We start from the raw sequence: 20,965 nt of genomic DNA on the forward strand, positions 1-20,965 counted from the left end.
TGAGATAAATTTGGTTATTTAGCAGTTATATACACATAGCCTCATGATTAATCTAGATTATACAAATTGATATTGACAGAAAGTTTTAAAAATTTGAATCGGTGGAAAAATATTCCATGTCATAGATGAAAATGCTAATATTGTTATGAAAATATTATAGAATACTGTCATACAGTAGATCAAAAAATTCGGGAATTAATCCCCTCATCAAAATCAAAGTCAATACTGACTTGATATAACTGGTATATATTCATCATGAATTAACCATTTTCCAATATATACTGTCCTTATATGCTTCTTTTAACAATTTTGGTTGAAATGTCTTTTATGTGATATTAGTATGGCCATCCTAGCTCTCTTTGGCTACTACTTATGTGAAAAATCATCTCCATCATCTTTCACTTTCAGAATGTTTGTGAATGTGGATAAAAAGTGCATCTCTAGCTCATACTTGTAATCCTACCACTCTGAAAGACTGAGGAGGGTGGATTGTCTGAGCTCACAAATTAGAGACCAGCCTAAGCCAGAGTGAGACCCTGTCTCTAAAAATAGTCAGGTGTGGTGAGTGCCTGTAATCTCAGCTACTTGGGAGGCTGAGGCAAGAGAATCACTGAAACCCAAGAATTTGAGGTTACTGTGAGCTGTGACGCCATGGCACTCTACCAAGGATGACGAAGTGAGACTGTCTCAAAAAAAAAAAAAATTGTATGTCTTTTATAGAAACCATATGGTTTTTTAAATTTTTCAATACTTCACTTTTAATGGTAAGTTAATCCATTTACAGTTAGAATGACTAGCCTTATTAATATACTCACTTCTGGTATAATGCTGTTTTTTTCTATATGCTTTATATCATTTTTGTTGCTCTGTTCCTACAATTTACCTATTTTTAATCTGTTTTTCTAGTGAAACTTTTTGATTCCCTCTTGATAACTTTTTCTTTATATTTTGAAATGACTTTCTTAGTAGTTATGTTGGGGATTTACTGTTAATATATCAAAGTTGTAACTACCCACTTTGAATAGATACCAAATTAGATTCATATTGTATACATTACCTGCTATTATCTAACTCTATCTTCCTTAAGTTGTTGTCATAAACTATACTTATATATAGTGTGTCCAGTAACATAGATTTATAATTGTTATTTTATGCACTTTTTAAAATCTTAGAAATAAAAAAAAGTAGAGCTATATGCAAAATAAAATACGTTTGTACATGTAATTATCCAGTTGCTCTTAATGGGGATACATATTTCTTTGTATGGCTTTCATTATCATCTAATGCCCTTTTGTTTCAACATGAAGCTGCGATCCTTTCACATTTCTTATATGGCAGATCAATTTGTGAGGAATCTCCTCTAAGATTTTGTTATGTATTAGAATGTCTTTATTTCTCCTTTAATTCAGAAGGGTAATTTTGCCATCTATGGGATTCTTGGTTAATAGTACTTTTTCCTGTCAGCACTTTCAATATATTATTTCACTCATTTCTGTCCTCCATAGTTTCTGAAGAAAAATCAGCTGCCTTTTATTGGGGATCCTTTCTATATGATAAGTAATTTCCCTCCTACTGCTTTCAACATATTCTCTTTATCTTTGTTTCAGAACAATGTGATTAAATATGTATTGTATGAATCTTTCTGGTTTTATACTTTTTAACATTTTCTTAGGTATGTATGTTAGTTTCTTTCATAAAAATTGGAAGGTTTTTGGCCACTATTTCTGGACACTTTTTTCATCTTCCCTTTCTGGGACTACTGCAGTGGGTATATTGGTAAACTTGCTTATAGTACTGTAGCTTCCTTACCTATATTCATCTTTCTTCATACCTTTTCCTTTCTGCTACTCAGAAAGGGAAATTTAACTTGTCCTACTTGATGTTTGCTGTTTATTTCTTCTGCCTATGAAAGTCTACTATTGAAACCGTCTGGAGAATCTCTGTTTTCTTTCAGCTATTGTATTTTAGCCCTAGAATGTCTATTTGGTTCCTTTTACTAATTTCTTTCCAATTATTGCTATTACATATATTTTTACAGGTTGTTCTCTTTATTTTCCTTAGCTCTTCATACATGATTTCCTTAAACTCTCTGAAGATACTTAAAACATTTAATGTAAAGGCCTTATCTAGTAAGTACAAACTTTGTGCTTCTTGAGATTATTTTCTGCCACTTTCTTTTTTAAGATATTAATAGTTCATATTCTGTGCCATTTTGGGTTAAGAATTGGACATTTAAGGGTGGCACCTGTGGCTCCCCATATGCTGGATTGGGGTTCAAACCCAGCCCTAGCCAAAGAATGCAAAACAGAAAAAAAAAAAAAAGAATTGGACACTTAAAATATTGTAATATATTAACTCTGGAAGTAAGAATTTTTCTGCTTCTAGTAATTACTCTTGTTACTTTGTAAAGGTTGAATTCATCCATTTGCTTAGTGTCTTTTCCTCCATGTGAGATGCCAAACTACAAAAATTGGCCAGATGCTTCCTTCAGCAAGGACTCCTCAAATGCTACAAGTTTTTGACTAGACTCCAGGGTGCCAACATAGTTTCTTCAGACAGTTTATACCAGGTCAATATTTGTTTTGGTTTTGGTGGAAGAACTAATTCCTGAACTTTCTGATCTTCTATTTTTGTGGCATTTTTCTAGTAATTTCCTCATAACAATATTACCATTTCCATCTATGACATGAAATATATTTCCATTCATTCAAGCTTTCTTTAATTTTTGTCAACACTGTTTTATATAGCCTAACATAGTTGTGAATTGGTATATCTATAGCCATAAAGAACCCAATTATAAATACATATGCACTAGTCAAGAAAGCCCCAAATATTTTAAGGCAAACATTAATGGAATTAAAGGGACAAATAGACAGTTCCACAATTATAGTAGGAGACTTAAATACCCAATGTTTAATAATAAATAGAACATCTACACAAAAATATCAACAAAGAAATAGAATATTTGAAACACACTAGTTATTGACTACACCTAACAGCCATACAGGAACCCTTCATATAACAAACAGCAGAGTATACATGCTTCTCAAATTTACATAAAACTTTCCCCCAAAAGAACCCCAATATGTTTGATTATAAACAATTCTCAATGAATTCACAAATATAAAAATCACATAATATCTTTTCTGACCACAATGTAATGAACTTAGAAATCAGTAACAGAGGGGAAAGCAGATGATAAAGAATTTGAACAACCAATAGGTTAAAGAAGAAATTAATAGGGAAATTTGAAATATATTAAGAGGTAAATAAAATTGAAAATATATCAAAATAATGACATTACTGTCATACTGGTTTTAATTCTTTTAAATTTATTTGGTAGATTATAGCAGTGAAATCACATCTTGTCTTGGATTTTTCATTTTAAAAAATTTGTGGTTGCTATGATCTAATAAAAAATAAATAAAATAAATAAAATAAAATAAAATAAAAACAGTATGACTCAACTTTGTCCAAAGTTAAAAAAAAGAAAAGGGTGGAATCCTTAATGTACTCTATGAAGCCAGTATTACCCTAAGACCAAAGTCAGACAAAGATACCACAACAAAACACCAATATCTCTTGTGAATATAGATACAAAAATTCACAACAAAATACTAGTAACCTGAACCTAACAGCCCATTAAAAGTATTGCACACACACCCATAAGCTAACTTAAAAATGGGGTGGCACCTGTGGCTCAGTGAGTAGGGCAATTGCCCTGTATGCCGAGGGTGGCAGGTTCACACCCAGCCCCGGCCAAAACTCCAACAAAAAATAGCCGGGCATTGTGGTGGGTGCCTGTAGTCCTGGCTACTCAGGAGGCTGAGGCAATATAACTGCCTAAGCCCAAGAGCTGGAGGTTGCTGTGAGCTGTGTGATGGCACAGCACTCTACCGAGGGTGATAAAGTGAGACTCTGTCTCTAAAAAAAAGAAAAAAAAATGGGTACAGAACTTGAGTAGACTTTTCCCCTAACAGGTATATAAGTGGCCTATGAGTACATGAAGAAATGTTCAACATCACTAACCATTAGGGAAATGTACATAAAAACCACAATAAGATGCCATTAGAAGGGCTACCACCAAAAAATAAGAAAGAGAGCAATGTCAGTCAAATGGCCATATAGATACCCCTGGCACTCATTGTCTTTTCAAACACAGCCAAAACAATGAGCATACAACTACATTTTAAAGAAAATAACTAAAACAAGAGTACATCAAAGAAATACCAGAAATGCCAGAACTCAGGATAGACATATAGAGAGTAGAAAGAAACACTAGGGAGAAAAGAAAGAAGGAAGGTAGGAAGGCAAGGAGGAAGGAAGGAAGGAAAGAAGGCAGGAAGGAAGGAAAGGAGGGTGGGAGGGAGGGAAGAAGAAAGGAGGAAGGAAGGAAAAGTAAGAAACATTAGGCCTGCACAACCTCATCCTGCAACTAGGACCAGCTGGAAACCAGGAGGAACTTCTCCCTAAAATAAAAAGATAAGAAAAAGAATCCCTGAAACCCCATCAATACTCTGCATCCTTACAGTCCCCAACATTGAAAACCACTGCAGTTCTCACAATCATGAAGCCCAGTTGAGGGAGCTTCCTGAAATACACATAGTTGCACTAGTCACAGGAAAGAAGCTAAAACTGCCCTACCGTCTGTGCCCTGCATGGCCATTGAGATACACTATCTTGGAACAGGAAACAAGAGCTGGAGATAATCTTGCTCCAGGGTTGAGAGACCATGGCTCCCCTTCATCTCTAAAGCTAAGCCACTGCCAAACTACACCCACATTCCCATGCCAAGCTGCATGCAGCTGTTAACAGTCTTCCCCATTAGGACAAGCAGAGGTGGAGTCATTACACCTACCTCTCTCCCCACAATCTCAGACGGGAGCTGAAATTGTGTACTTCACCAGGGAATCATTTTGGAACCTTGTTGGAATTGCTCCAAAAACTATCAGTTGATGCTGTGCCCTGCTCTATGGGACTCACACTGAAGGTACACACAGTCACTCAAGGGAATAGTGCTTTGGTGTAGCCTTTCCATATAAGTCTCCAAGTTTCTGCTGCATCCTGTCCCCCAATACCACAGCAGAAGCAATGCCAGGTATCTAGGGAAACAGTGCCTCTGCCACCAGAGCAGTCACATTCCTTCCCTGCCTCCTGGGAATAAAATACCTTGCCTGTTCAGAAAGGGCAACACTGCCCTGGTACCTAAGTTGAAGAAGTTCCCTACATCCCAGGAAGCAGTGTCTTCACTATGTACAGCAGTCACGCACCCCACATTTAACCTAAAGTGGTGTCCTGCGTCAAAGTAAAATGGTGCCTGGAATGCCCAAAACAGTACATGTCTCCCAACTCCAGCCTGCACTGAGGCAGTGCAATGTGCTGTGGAATCAGTGCCCTGGTAGAGGAGAGCAACTACTTACCCAGGGATGAGCTGACATAGTCACCTGAATCCTTGAGAAAAAGGGAAGGGATTGAGTTGAGACATCCAACACTGTAGCTCAAACAACTCTCACACCCTGCTTCTCTGGAGCTAGGCTGGCCTTTAGCTTCTGAGCTACTGCAACACTACTATCGCTGGAAAGAGGATTCATCACTGTGCTGCTCCCTACCCTCCATGGTTTAAATAACAGCAATGCTCTGCCATCCTAGGTTACTTGCTACTGCTATACACAGCATCACAGAGTCTGCAATATGACTGAACTAAAGTTTAGAGTCACTACTACATGGTGCCTCATACTCTGGGTCTAAAATTGTCAGTAAGCCCTATTGACTCAGGTTGTTCAATTACAACCATACATTTGTCCCTTGGCCCAAGCCTCTAGAATACCTCTTTCACCCCAGAGTTAAGCCAGAGCTGTGGCCTACCCCTTGAGCACCCCAGAGTTAGAATCAAAACTATCATATACCCTCTGAGCATGAGCTACTCAAGGGTGCCACAGAGTCAAAGATTGTGACTCTGTGGGCAATATATATCCAATCCTGCTACAGAGAATGAGCCTGTACCCCAAGACCCAGTTGCCACAATACGTTAATGAAACCCTGAGCCTAAAACCCTAACCCCACAATGAGTTCAAGTACCTGTACCTGGAAGCCAACAACACTGAAGTCCCTGTGAGTAAGGTCAGGATTGACATCAACAGGAATTGCCAAAACTAAGTCTTACCCTTTTGGAAAAATGATTAATAGGAGAACCTCAAAACACTTTAACATCAAGGATATTAACAAACTGCACTGCTGCCCACCCTGCCACAGACTTCTGTAGCTTGAGCCATTGAGGTGTTTAAAGTTATTGCTGATGTTCACTTCAGGTCAAGAGGCTGCACAGAGACTATTCCACTGCACTTAACCATAAACAGAGTCACCACACCTCTTGTCAGTACTTGCATACAAACACTCATCTTCAGGTGACCCTCTTTCTCCATGAAAGGCACTCTAGAAAGTTTGGAAGAGGTGATTGTTCCACCAGATGCACAGATATCAATGCAGGGAAACAAGAAACATGAAAAATCAAGGAAATATTACATCACACACACAAAAAACCCATAACTCTCCTGTAACAGATTCCAATGAAATGGAAATCAATATATTGTCAGAAAAACATTCAAAATAAAAACTTAAGGAAACCCAATGAGATGAAAGAAAATAAAAATAAGATGACCCCATATAACCATGAAAACAATTCACAATACATATATGAAATTCAACAAAGGCATAGAAATCATAGAAAAGAATGAAACAAATCTTAGTGCTAAAGAATTCAATGAGTAAAATTAAAAGTGCTATATACATTTTTAAAGATGTTTTGTGTTTATTTAGTTTCTATTTTGTTTAGTTCTGCTCTGACCTTTATTATTTCTTTTCTTCTACAAATTTGGGGGTTGATATGTTCTTGCTTTTCTAGTTCCTTAGAGTGCATTATTAGGTTGTTTATTTGAAATGGTCCTACTTTTTTTTTTTTTTTTTGGCCAGGGCTGGGTTTGAACCCACCACCTCCGGCACATGGAGCCAGCACCCTACCCTGCTGAGCCATAGGCACCACCCAGTCCTACTTTTTTGATGTTAGTATTTATTACTATAAGCTATCCCCTTAATATTATTTTGCTATATCCCATAGATTTTGATATGTTCTGTTTTTACATTCATTTTTTTTCCAGAAATGTTTTGGTTTTCTTCTTCATTTCTTCATTCACTCAATGGTTGCTCAGAAACATGTTGTTTAATTTCTGTATATTTGTATAAACTCTAAAGTTGCTCTTTTGATGGTTTTCTAGTTTTATTTCATTATAGTCTGAGAAAAGATTTCATATAATTTCTTATTTTCTTAAATGTCTTGCAACTTGTGGCCTTACATACAATCTATCACAAAGAATATTCCACATACTAATGAGAAGAATGTGCATTCTCCAGACACTGGCTAAAGTGTTCTGTAGATGTTTTTTAGGTCCATTTGGTCTAAAGTGACAGTTAAAATCCAATGTTTCCTTGTTAATTTTATGCAAAGAAGGTCTGTCTAATGCTGAGAGTGGGGTGTTGAAGTCTCCAACTATTATAGTATTGGAGTCTATTTCTCCCTGTATATCTAATATTTGCTGTCTATATTTTAATGCTCTGGTTTGGAGTTCATATAAACTTAAAATGGTAATATACTGTTGCTAAATTAGTCCCTCTATAATTATATCATGGCCTCCTTTGTCTCATTTTACTGTTCTTGATTTATAATCTGTTTTATCTAATATAAGTATGGCTACTCCTACTTGCTTTTAGATTCTGTTTCCCTAAAATATCTTTCCCCACTGAATCACTTTTAGTCTATAAGCACCTTTACAGGTAAACTGAGTTTCTTGTAGCTAGTATTTAGTTTAGTTATTTTCTAATCCATTCAGCCGGTCTATAACATAAAATCATTGGCATTCAAGGTTATAATGACATGTGAGAACTCATTCTTTGCATTTGGTTGTTTTCTGATTGTTTTGTATATTCTTTCTTCCACTCTTTACCTCTTATTTATCATTGTCATTTGGTGGTTTTCTATAGTGCTAGTATTTAAATCCTTCAGTCTATTCCTCATTGATGTACTTGCTTTACCAATGATTTTTTCACATTAATGATTTTCAAAATGATAGATACCATCCATTGACTTCCATGAATAGGACTCCCATAAGAAATTTTGTAGTGCTAGTCTAATGAAGATTAATTCCCTTAGCTTCCCTTAGTTTGTCTTAGAAATATTTGATTTCTCCTTCATTTATGAAGGCTAATTTACTGGGTATATTATCAGTGGCTGATATTGTTTTTCTTTCAGCACTTTGAAAATGCCACTCTATTCTTTCTTGGCTTGTTAGGTGCCTGCTGGTAAATGCACTTTTTGTCTGTTTAGGGTTTCCTTATATTTGACTAGTCATCAATCCAACTCTTGATGCTGTTAAAATGTTCTTATTGCCCATAACTATTGAGAATTTGGCTGAAATGGGGCCTAGAGACATTCTTCGGTTATATTTCTTTAAGGTTCTCTGAGCTTCCTATAACTGGATGTCTCAATCAATCAGTAGACTTAAAAAGTTTTCAGCCATTCTCTCATTAAATAGGTCTGGGTTCCCTTACCATCTAGAACACAAAATATTTAAATATGTGGCTGCTTTATGATGTCTGTATGGAACATAGTTCTTGTTCATTCTTTTCTATTCATGTGTCTTATGTTTTTTCTGTCTGGCTTATTTAAAAAACTTGAGTGCCAGTTTGAACTTTTTTCTTCAAAAGACAAATGTACTGGAAGAGTGAGGTAAATTGGCTAACTAGAGACATTAGTCCTCAGATCATCCCAGAATAACTTTTTTGTTTCATGTGAAAAAGCATAGCCAGGTGGAATACTGATGGGAAAAGGACAGAACTACTGAACATCCCACAGGAAGAAGTTTCAGAGCAGAACAAAAGGAGAAAGATTTTGCTTGAGTCAATCCCCAGGGAATTTGTACTCCCACAATAAGGGTAAATTAGAAGATACATGTTTATTCTCTTCACACCTGTAGCAGACTGCTGGCTCCTGAACTGGTAAGAATCTCCTGTCTCATGAGTCTGAACAATGCTTCCATTGTTGAACTGAGAACTTCTTAAAGACTGAATATTCGGCTGCCAAACCACATGGGGTTGCTTCCCCCCACCATAAACCTCAGCCACGATGGCAATGGATGCTAGTGCATCCACTATGAGCCTCTATCTTGTACAGGAGTCCCGTTGTCACTGGCACACAAACAACTGTTGGTCAGCATGCCTCTGACTGTGACAAGCTCAAGTGCTCTGCAGAATTCCCAGAATTCTGCCTCCTAGGATCGGCTGCCCTAGTAGATGAGAATGAGTGCCATGAGCCACATGACTTAGGGGACAAATGAAAGTGGAACACCTGGTCTCCTTCGCCTGAGAACCCCATGGCTTCTGGAACACATGTCTCCTCACCCACCTCAATGGAGATGTGAGTGCAGAGTGGAGTCCATATGTTCTTAACAGATTACCTGCTCCATTTTGATAAGGAAGCAATCAATAAAGTCCCGAGGGTTGTTAACATCCAATGATTCTTGGTGTTCCTTTACTTTCTCCAAAATATAACTTTTCAGAAAAGCAACATTTTTAAAAAATTTGTTATGACTCCCCGGGAAATAATCAATAAGAGCAGGAAAGTTATTGCAGATCTGAAAGACAAACAATAATTTATTAAATAAAAAATACTAATTGAAGACATATGCCATAATTCAAGCCTGATTAGAAATGACAGTTATTAAAGTGAACATACGCTACCCATCTTGAGGGAGAAGTTTTATTACAGGATAGTAATTCTCTCTATATCAAAAGATTTGTGGGAGAAAATTCTGCCCTGAAAATCAAACATGTTAATCATTTCCTAGATTTATACATTATATTTATAATGTAAAAGCACCTTTATAGTCTCTCACTTTTATACCAATTATTCCCCACAACCTTGAAATGTAAGATAGAATCAACTACAATTGATATTTTATTAATGACAATACATTTTAAGTGAGTTTGGGAAACTTGATTGAGAGCACAAACTCGTCTATGCTTTATTTATTTCTATCAGGTAGTCTCAAAAATGGAACCCACATCTTTAGAAGCAGAAGAAGCTCAAAGATACCTTGAAAGCAACTGTACCAGAGGAGTCAAGTAACTTCCCCAAGATCCCACAATTATTTAGGTAAAGTGTGGGAAATGCCAATTCAGCACAGGGTAAAATTGTGATTGTTGTTTCTGGTTCATAAACCATAAAACCAATCATTTGGTCACTCCTAACTCAGATACCTTGTAAGGTAGGATGACTTCTAAGGCACCAAACACCACTATGCAATATTGCCTAGAAGTTTGCTGACAGATTATTTCTACGGTCTCAAATACTCTCTTTCCTTGGGGAAATATGATATTCTCAAATTAGGATATTTCTGTCAGATAATATGACAAACAAATCTCTAAGTCTCGATTGGGAGGCAAACATTGTGGGTAACAAAAGCATTCAGAAGGGCCCAGTAAAATACGCACATTTTGTTCGGACAGTTACCAAGTACTTCACAGAAACAGGACTTTGGATTCAGTGAAAAAATCCCTATACTGGAAGCTCATGGACTTGAAAGCCAGTGCTATATTTGGGCATTCATTTCCCATGTGTAATATAAAGGGTCCAGGGATTCTTTCAAGATATTCACCTCATGATGTTCGGGATAAGACAGCAGAATTCAAACATGCACTTCATAGCTAGGTCCATATGGAATTTTGGACTTGTGAGAGAAAAGAGCATACGTGGTTTCTCAGAAGGAAAGAATCATAGTCCCACCTGTGCCCATGAAGAGCTCAGAATTCTGGTGTTTTCCTCTGATTTTTCCATCAAGTTAAGGAAATTCTAATCTTTATAATCAAAACGATTCTGGAAAATAATGGAGCAGATCACATTGCAGGGTGCACAGCTGAGCATAAAAGTAGGATCACAAGGTGAGGCTAAAAAATAGAAATAATTTTAAAATACATTAAAATATAAACTGAAAATAATTTGTCTTTATTGACAGATAAAGGTAATTTTAGAATTATAAAGACTCTATCTTACATGTAAATTTCTTTAATAGCAGAAAAGAATTGCATACATAAAATCAATGCATTTCTTTGGCTTTAAACCTGAAGTGACCATTATAAACTAGCTAGTTAAATAATGGTTTTGCAAATTCTCAGTTCATACCCACTGTCGTTCTTCATACCCTTTTAACCCAAGCTGTCTGTTAATTTAGTAAGATAGAAAATATATTATTTAAAAATCCTAATAATTCAAGTTTTCAGAACAGAATCATCTGTTTGCAAATGTTGTAGACAATAAAGCACTGAGATAGAAAGGTAGAGAATAGGTGGGGACCTGGAAACTTTTGATGTGTAACACATAGCTGAAGGAATCATGTGTTGAACCAATAGAGAGGAATTAGACAGAGTATAATCATGGATGAATTCATGTATTTAGAGGACGAAATTTATAGAGCAGGATGCATCTGTGGTATGTGAGAAGAGAAACTAATAAAGATGAACAGTAAGTATTCATTACCTTTAGGGAAATACCCAGTAGTAGGATTGCTGGATTAAATGATAGGGCTACTTGGACTTCTTTGAGAAATCTCCTTACTGTTTTCCATGAACAGGACTTTTAAGAGGGAAAAAAAAGACACCTGCACTCAAATGATTATTGCAGTGCATTTCAGTTACAAAGATGTGAAATCAAGTTAAGTGTGAAGCAATTCATGAGCGATTTCAATAAAATGTGGTATATGCATACCATGGAGTACTACCTAGACATAAAAAGTGTGAATTAATAATTTTTGCAACAATCTGGATGGAACTAGAGACCTTTCTGCTAAATGAAGCATCTCAAACATAGAAAAACAAACACCACATGAACTTTGTATTAAAATAAAACCTATGAGTGCCCATGTACACAGAGGGAAACAAAACCCAATGGAAATCAATAAGCAGGAAAGGAAGCAGGAAGGGAAGGGAGGAAAAGGGCAAAAACCTACCTAATGAGTACAATGAATACTATTTGGGTGATGCTAAGACCTATAGCCAGGACTCAAGCATTACAAAAGCAATCAATGTAACCCAAAATCTTTGCACTCCCTTAATATTTAAAATAAAGTACAAATAAACAAACTTTTAATAATATTTCTTTAAAAACCTATATTCGTGATTTATTATTTGAAAACAAAGAAACAAAGTTTAGGAGATGAGAGGATTAAATGACCTTTTATGCCAGCACTGTATAGACAATCATGCCTGTACACACAGGACAGACACGCACAAGCTCCCTGGGCTCTCTGCATCTAACATTGTCTACTTGAAGGCTGACAAGCAGAACTCATAATGAAATATCAGGTTGCCCCTGAATATGTTCAAGGATGTTACCAAAGAACACCGCAGTCTTTTCAGGGCAGTGATACTGAGTGAGAGTCACTCACCCTTGGTTTTTCTCAACTCCTCCACAAGGCAGCGGGCCTCCTCTTGGACACGTTCCTCAATGCTCCTCTTGCCCATCCCAAAATTCCGCAGGGTCATAAGGGAGAAGCGCCGTATCTCCTTCCACCTATTTCCATTGCTGAAAGCAATTCCTACAAGAATAGGAAAAAGAAAATAGCAGGGAAATCCCAGCCAAGGAGGAGGGATGTGACACATCACAGCCATGTAGGTGGGCCAAGCTCTGCCCTGGGAGTTCTTTAAGACTCTGGTTCCATTCTCCCCACCCTTTTTACTACTGATGACTCAGGAACATGTACACCTACCATGTCCTCTAGCAAATCTTTCAATCAGTAGGGTACTACCTCTTCCAGAAAACTCCTCTCCATGATCAACCAGTGCTTCCTTCACTGCTTTATATCCATGCAACACCACAGCGGGCTTCATGCCCAAATACACAGTGAACACAGGGCCATAGGTTTTTGAGAGCTAAGGAAGAGAATACAGAGAATAGCAAAAGAAGCCACTATTTGATCCATATATTGTGCCTAACCTGGACTGATATCATTATGGTTTTGATGCTTTTATTATGCTACACACAGCTTCAAACATTACTGAATTTTATACATAGGTGGATTACACTGTGCTGTACCATTTAGCTGAGCCAAATGGTATACAGGTTACATTAATCCTCATATCAACACATTCAGCATGTTTATTTTCTCTGTTTTAAATAAACAAGTTCAGAGAACTCTAAATTCATTTCAAGTGTTGCACAGCTAATATTTAAAAAAAACAAAACTGGAACTTCAGTTTATGCAAATTGTGACACTTGAGCAATTTTTTTGCATCTCCACATCTACTTCCAGATAAACACTCACGTCTCATGAAGATCTTGACCAAATAGCCATGTGATGAACACTAGAAAGCTGTTTTTAAATGTCACCCAGGTGATCTGAATACCCACACCAGTTTGGGACCTGCTGCTATTACACTGCAAGGCTTCACTAGGACATGTGACATCTCCTGGAAAAACAATCTACTAGAATTCTTAGTCACACATTGCAATTTTTGCACAACCAAAAAGAATTCTAATGCCACCAATTGAGCTTTGATTGATTTTCTTCATTAATGTATGCTAATCTGGAACACATATTTCCTTTACATAAGGAATAAATGGATTTTTTCACAGAAGTTCAGCTTTCATGACTGCTCTAGAAACACATGGCCAATATTATAGATGATTCTTTGAATGAACTCTCTAATCACACATGCTTCCCTTGTCAGTTTTATCCTGGGACAAAAATCATACAAAATGACTACAAAACAAAGTAGGGACACAAAACTCCAAACTTTTGCCACTTTATCATTTGGATTCTACTGCAGAAAGATGTAAATGTTTCTCTATGCACAAAATGCGCTATTTCATTTTACTATGTCCAGCAATGACAAACTGAAAAAGGCAACAGAAACATCAAAGTATTTGGCTGTACAACAATCCGTTGTAGGCTTTGCACCTGTGGCTCAAGTGGCTAAGGTGCCAGCCACATACACCTGAGCTGGCGGTTGGAATCCAGTCCAGCCCTCCAACCAACAATGACCATAGCGACCAAAAGATAGCTTGGTGTTGTGGCAGGCAACTGCAGTCCCAGATACTTGGGAGGCGGAGGCAGGAGAATCGCTTGAGCCCAGGGGTTGGAGGCTGCTGTGAGCCCACAGTACTCTACCCAGGGTGACAGTGTGAGGCACTCTCTCAAAAAACAAACAAAAACAAACAAACAAACAAAAAACCCAATCTGTTGTAATAGTATACTTTTAGGAATATATTTTACACTTATTTTTTTTAAAAGGCATCAATTTTCTCACCCATTGTTTAAGAGCATAAAATATACTTACATTAGTTAAAGATTTGCCGATGTTCTTAATATCTAACTGTAGGATATTTCCAAATATAGGGAGAGGAGTGGGGCCAGGTGGGAGCTTCCTTCTCCCAGAGCTCTGCCTCCAGAGGGAAAGGAGAAGTAAACAGGAGAGACAGAGCACCAGGGCTACAGCTGGGTCCATTGCAACCTTCTCTTGCAGGTAAGACAACAGTGAGTTTGCACTCCAGGCCTTTTATAATGCTCCCTGCTAATTTACTTGTGTCCTTTTTGGCATGAACATTGGCTAATCAGCTAGATGCACCTTCTACTCACTGCTAAGTGGAATTTGGCCCACTGATAGAGATAGAGTGTAAAATGTTGTTTACGCTAGTTCTCCTTCTTTGTAATACCAACTCTGCTGATTCTGGATTAATTGAATTATGTTGAGTTCCAAGTATTAGTAATGAAAACAAATTAGTCAAGTGGTTCCAATGTGCAACCATAATTGAGAAATATTCAAGTCAATGATTCACTCCCAAAATTTACTCAAAATTCTGAAGCATCAGACTAATGGTGGCACCTGTGGCTCAGAGGAGTAGGTCACTGGACCCGTTTACCAGAGGTAGTTGGTTCAAAACCAGGACTGGCCAAAAACTGCAAAAATAAATAAATAAATAAATAAATGTATTCTATGTCTGGTGTGCCAAAGGTCCATCAAAGAACAATAGACTTTGTCCATGATAATGAAATCATTTCAAATATTTAATATGCTTTACCAGCAAGAGACTAGCCTAAGCACATAACTCATACATCTTTTTTATCTTTTATTATTGGAGATTCTCTGAGGGTACAAAGAACCAGGTTACAATGATTACATGAGCAAATATATATCAGGTAATTGGCTCAGCAAATATACATGACTTTTCACCTTAAAACATCTAGGAAAACACATGATAGCAGGGATCATATATATATTTTCAAATAGAAAAAGAGTTTGGGAGAACAGGAGATCTGTCAGTGATCCCAGCTGATAGGTGGCAGGAAAGGACTTTAGCTGAGACTTCCTGATTTCCATTGTGGTGCATTATCATTTACACCATAGCTGCCTTCAGGGCAATTTCAGCAAAATAAAACACAATTGCAAATATTTGTTACTCTGAGTGTACACAATATAAACACTTCCAGGAATGCAAGAAGATTCATATAAAATTGAGCCCTTTTGTGACTCCAAGGATAACAGAACCGAATGTGGGGAAATGAAGAAATAAAAGAGAGTTCTTCCACTCTCCATCACTACAAAGCCAATAGTTGCTCAGTGCAACTGACATGAGAGCCAGTCTCAGAGAATTTAGTGGGGAGGGCTTGAGAAAGTATGGCTTCTTCCCCTCCAGTTACCTCCAGACACAGCTTCCTCCAGGCTTTTGGATCTGTCAGTGTTGGAAATTATAGAATGAAATAATGCACAGTAAAGAAGAACAATTATGGATAGAACATCACTGTGGATTCAATAAGGGTGGAAGATAGGAAATCATTAAATGGTCCCACCACACAGAACCGCCACAAAGTTCAAACCTAAGTAGGGGCTTATATTCAGTAGTTAAGAGAATCTAAGCATAATCAGAGAATCTATACATTACTAAATCACTAATGACATTATTTTTGCAAAGGTGTTGTCTGTAACGTTATCATCATATTCGTTCTAAATGATGAGTACAGTTATTTCCAGGTCTTTTATTAAGAAAAAATATGTCAAGACACAGTTAGTTGCACAGTGTTGTATCAGACATGTTAACAGTGATTGTGAAAACATACAGAAAATTTTTGCACCATTATATACCTTTTGAATCTCTTAATACCTAAAGTAAAATTAACATATTTAAGAGATGAGTAAACTGGGTCTCAGAGATTCAGTAATTTGTTATAAAACTTGGTGTCTGAAGTGCTGAATCTGAGGCTAAAACCCCTATGCTCCGTGCCTTGCACCCTTCCCTATGAAGAAAACATTGAGTTCAACTGAGTTTCCTAACATTGGCTGATAGTGTACCGTAATTCAATATTTTCTTATTCAGCTTCATTGCTTGTTTTCAGAATAAATATTAATATAGTTAATAATTATTGCAATAGTTTATTTAAATTGGAGTCAGAGAGATTTTTTTATACCCCGTAGAACTACAGTGAGTCCAGGTCTTGCTATACTCTTTATCTGGAACAAAGAGGAGCAGTAATTCAGTGCCTGACTCACATAGCACCAAACTCAAGAAAACCACACTACTGTGATTTTTTGGTTTGTAGTTTTTGGGAGGGGTTGTTTGTTTTTTGAGACAGAGTCTTACTGTCACACTGGGTAGAGTGCCATTATAACTCAAAAATGATCTCAAACTCTTAGGCTCAAGAAATTGTCTTGCTTCAGCCTCCCGAGTAGGTGGGACTACAGGCCCCCACTACGACACCTATGTTTCTTTTATATTTAGTACAGACAATGTTTTGCTCTTTCTCAGGCTGATATAGATCTCCTGAGCTCAGGCAATCCACCCACCTTAGCCTACCAGAGGGCTAGGATTACAAATGTGAACCACAATGCCTGGCCAAATGAACGTGATTTGAATAAAAGAAGCTTGGTTTCACTTTTTAACATAGCTAACTTTTTCTTTTATGATCTTTTTCTATCTTTTTTCTATAAAAGTATGTAAATTTAAGGAATATAATTGTAATTTTATTACATTGATATGTTTCACTGTGGTACAGTCAGGGCTTTTAGTGTATCCATCAGTGGAGTAATGTATGTTTTGCCAATTATTTCTCATCATCCCCCCCCCATTTCTCCCATATTTTCAAATCTCCAATGTCTATCATACTATGCTAAAGGTCTGTGTGTACACATTATTAAGCTCCCACTTATAAATGAGAACAAACAGTATTTGTCTTTCTGTGTCTGAGTTTTTTACTTAAGAAAATGGCCTCCAGTTCTATTTGAGTTGAAGCAAAAGATATAATTTCATTCTTTTATGGCTAAATAGTATTCCACTTTGTATACAAACTACATTGTCTTTATACAATTCTTTACACATTTTCTTTATACAATTCTCCATCAGTAGTCATCAGAGAAATGTAAATTAAAACCTCAGGGAGAGGTCAGTACCTGTGGCTCAAAGGAGTAGGGCACCAGCCCCATATGCTGGAGGTAGCTGGTTCAAACCCAGCCCTGCCCAAAAAAAATCTCAGGGAGAGATTGTCTTACAACAAGAATGGCTTTTATCAAAAACACAAAAAATAACAGATGTTGGTAAGTGTCCACAGGAAAGGAGACTCCTATACATTGTTGTGGGAATGTCAATTAGTACAATCTCTAGGGAGAATAGGATGGATTGAAAGATATTTTATGAATGTTAGCTTAACAGTGGAAATGTTATAGGAGTCAACCAGGAACTGAATGCAGAGTGAAATTCACTAAAGAGACATGACAACCAGTTGCACTATGTCATTCTGGATTCTGAATTGAATTCTTAATGACACATGAGGCACATCTTTGTGCTATATTAGGGGAGAACAGTAAGTCCCAGTACATGAATATTAAGTTCTGATTTTGATTGTTTTACTGTACTTAGGTAAGATAATCACCTTGTTCTAGGGAAATGCATGCCAAAATATTCCAGCTTTTGGAATTAGGGAAAAAATTTACCCTTTAATAGTTCAAAATATAATAAAATAATTCTTAGCACATGCTACCAAATTTTATACATACCTTTGATTGTTTAAATAATGTAGTATACTATGGTCTCATATACACAAAATAAACTAGCCTTTAAAAAATGAAGGATCACATATAATTAACTGAAATGTTGTTGTGCCATTTTTCACAAGTAAAATTGAACATATTTAAGGTATGCTACACAAAGATTTGATGTATGATTTGATTAATGTATATATTATCAAATAATTACCACAATCAAGTTAATTAACACACCCATCACTTACATAATTATCTTTTTGGCTTTGTGGTGAGAACACTAAAGACTTACTCTACCTATTTTTTTCAAGATGGCTGACTAGACTCATGACTCATTCACTTAGAAGAATCAAAATAATGTGTACTTAAACAATCATGGTTTAAACACATTATCTAAGAGGAACATGAGATCTGAAAAGAAAAGTGAAAGGAAAACCAAAAACTAGGAAGGATAAGAACAACAAGAGGCAACCCTTTTGGGCCAGGACTATCTGGAAACCAGAAGGGACCCCCTAATATGAGAGAGGACGAATTCTTTCCACAGTACACTTTCCTACTGGAGAATTATACATTCCAGGCCACAGACCAGCATATTGATCTGAATCTAATTTAACTAGTGTCTAGGAGGCTGTAAGAAGGAATTATTTCAGGAAAGGAAAGTTCCATGTGTCCAATGGACTTCTGCAATCTGAGGAGCTACAGCAAGATATCATTCTTGATTCCAGTGCTCGACATACAGCATGTGGTCTTCAAAACCAGTGGCTCAGGTCCTAGGCATTAGGAAAACTTGGGATGCTGCTTGAGGAACCAGAGCATAAGCAGGGTGTAAGGTTTTGCTATTGAGATGCCAGTGTAGTGTGGGCTACAGCCACCAGTGCTAAATGTGGGTACAGTCTCTGAAATTTGAGAGGGAAAAGCATTGTTATGGAGGCTTGGTCTAGACCTGAGCTTGGGCTTTTATGACCTTGGCTTAGTGTATGCTAGACATGAACTGCAGCATCTGATGCAACAGCCACGTTAGCTAAACAGCTGGGACTAGAAGTCAAGCCTTGCCAGGACCATGGCATGAAAGGGACACAAGGCCCTCACCTGATAGCCAAGGCTTTTAGATATTGGCACTGGCCCCACCTTCTCTATACAAGAACTCAACACACTGGCAGCAACCCCTCACCCAAACATTCTACTAGAGGCCTAAGAATTGCCCAAGTCTGACCAATCATAGTTGGTGCATGCACTTACCACTATAGGGGTACCTGAATACAAGCTTGCCTTGTCTGGCTCTACCTGGATTTTGTATCCTCTCTGAATCAGAGTGTGGGATCCAGGATGTTGAGGGTTGTATAACCCAATCCACCACCTGGAACACCTGAGCATTCCTTGTGGGAGACTGAGATTGGACATAAACACCCTACTGCTACCACCTGATTAGGATCCTACCTGCAAGCACCACCTGCTAGCCTTACAGGCTGACCCACACAGTCAAGTACAACCATTTTCTATATTAGCACCCAGAAGAGCATCTCAAAGCTACTACTGCCATTACCCACACTACACTGCCTGTCCAAGGGCTCAAGAGTCTACTTAACTGGCCCACTATACCAACATCCAAGAAAGCTACCCGGAAGCCCAAGAATCACCACCTTGGAACTGACAACACAGATGCCAGCTTACACCACCCTGGGAAACAAGGATAGACACAACTGACTCATCACCATTACCACTGAAACTTGAAGATGAGACCATCTGGCACTTCATTACCCAGCACAACTCCACAACAACCCAAACCAGTAATTTCACCCTAAGCCACAAGAAAACCACAAATACCAGTACTATTTCTAGCAAAAGTTATATAGAGAAGGAAATATATTTGCAAGCTCCAACAATAGAATAAATCACACAGAAGAAAGAATTTCAGAAAATGGAGATAGAACTTTTGAATTAATCCAGTCAGACCAAAATTAAGATAAAAGGATTAAAAAAAGAAGAAGAATGAAAAATCTGGACATGGTGGCTCATGACTGTGATCCTAGACTCTGGGAGGCCAAAGCAGGTAGATTGTTTAAGCTCAGGAATTTAAGGCCAGCTTGAGCAAGAGTGAGACCCTGTGTCTACTAAAAATAGGAGTAACTAGCCACACATTGTGGCAATACCTGTAGCCCCAGATCCTCTGGGAGACCAGGCTAAAGAATCACTAAAACCCAGGAATTTGTGGTTGCTGTGAGCCATAACACCATGCCACTCTACCCAGGATGACACAGTGAAATTCTTTCTCAGAGGAATTTTGGAAAGATGGATGACTAGAAGCAGCTTTTGCCAGAGGCTCATGCCCAAAGGGACTGAAATGGATAGAAGCCAAATGTGAGAACCTTTCCACTGAGAGGACTATGTGAAGTACACGTCACCCAGGGTGAATCAAGCAGCAGAAACAAGGAAGTAGAAGAAAAACAACAGGTATGAGCCCAGCTCCCAGAGGAAGGGAGAACCCTCCCCCCAAAACGGAGCTCTATGGTAGACAACCAGCCTGCCAGCAAACAGGGACCAAAAGTCTGCTCACCTTATCCCCTGGGAGAGCAGTCTCTAAGTCCCAGTCCTCCTTCATTATTGAGGTCTCACCAATGACCTAGGTCCCATTCTGTCTGGCCTAAAAGACCAAATATTTTTCCTGCAATCCTGAGCATCCAGATCACCCTTCCCACACCCTATTGCCAGAAAGACTGCCCCTTGTAGAGTCTGAAGTGTTACCCCTTGTAGAGTCCTGAAATCACTGAGAAGCTCAGAAAGTCTGCCAGAGGCTATAATGTGAAAATAGTAGCAGGCAGTCCAAACTTTGGTGGGGGGGAGGGTGAACTACCCATCTCCTGCTCCTCAGGAATTCTCAGGCAGATCTGAC

The 20,965-nt window shown here is 37.8% G+C and overlaps 1 protein-coding gene across 1 annotated transcript in view; it reads right to left on the reverse strand.

The window, feature by feature from the left end:
* The window catches only part of LOC100944925 (cytochrome P450 2C19-like), a 28,669-nt gene extending 14,119 nt beyond the window's left edge, over window positions 1–14,550 (reverse strand). Inside the window, 5 exon segments of the mRNA XM_012803565.2 lie at window positions 9,507–9,683; window positions 10,835–10,995; window positions 12,492–12,641; window positions 12,813–12,975; window positions 14,383–14,550. Of these exon segments, the coding sequence (XP_012659019.1) occupies window positions 9,507–9,683; window positions 10,835–10,995; window positions 12,492–12,641; window positions 12,813–12,975; window positions 14,383–14,550 (819 nt within the window).
* Window positions 14,551–20,965: the final 6,415 nt, after the last annotated feature.

The sequence above is a fragment of the Otolemur garnettii genome, unplaced genomic scaffold (assembly GCF_000181295.1).
Source record: "Otolemur garnettii isolate 467f Iridium unplaced genomic scaffold, OtoGar3 scaffold00021, whole genome shotgun sequence".
Taxonomy (NCBI): domain Eukaryota; kingdom Metazoa; phylum Chordata; class Mammalia; order Primates; family Galagidae; genus Otolemur; species Otolemur garnettii.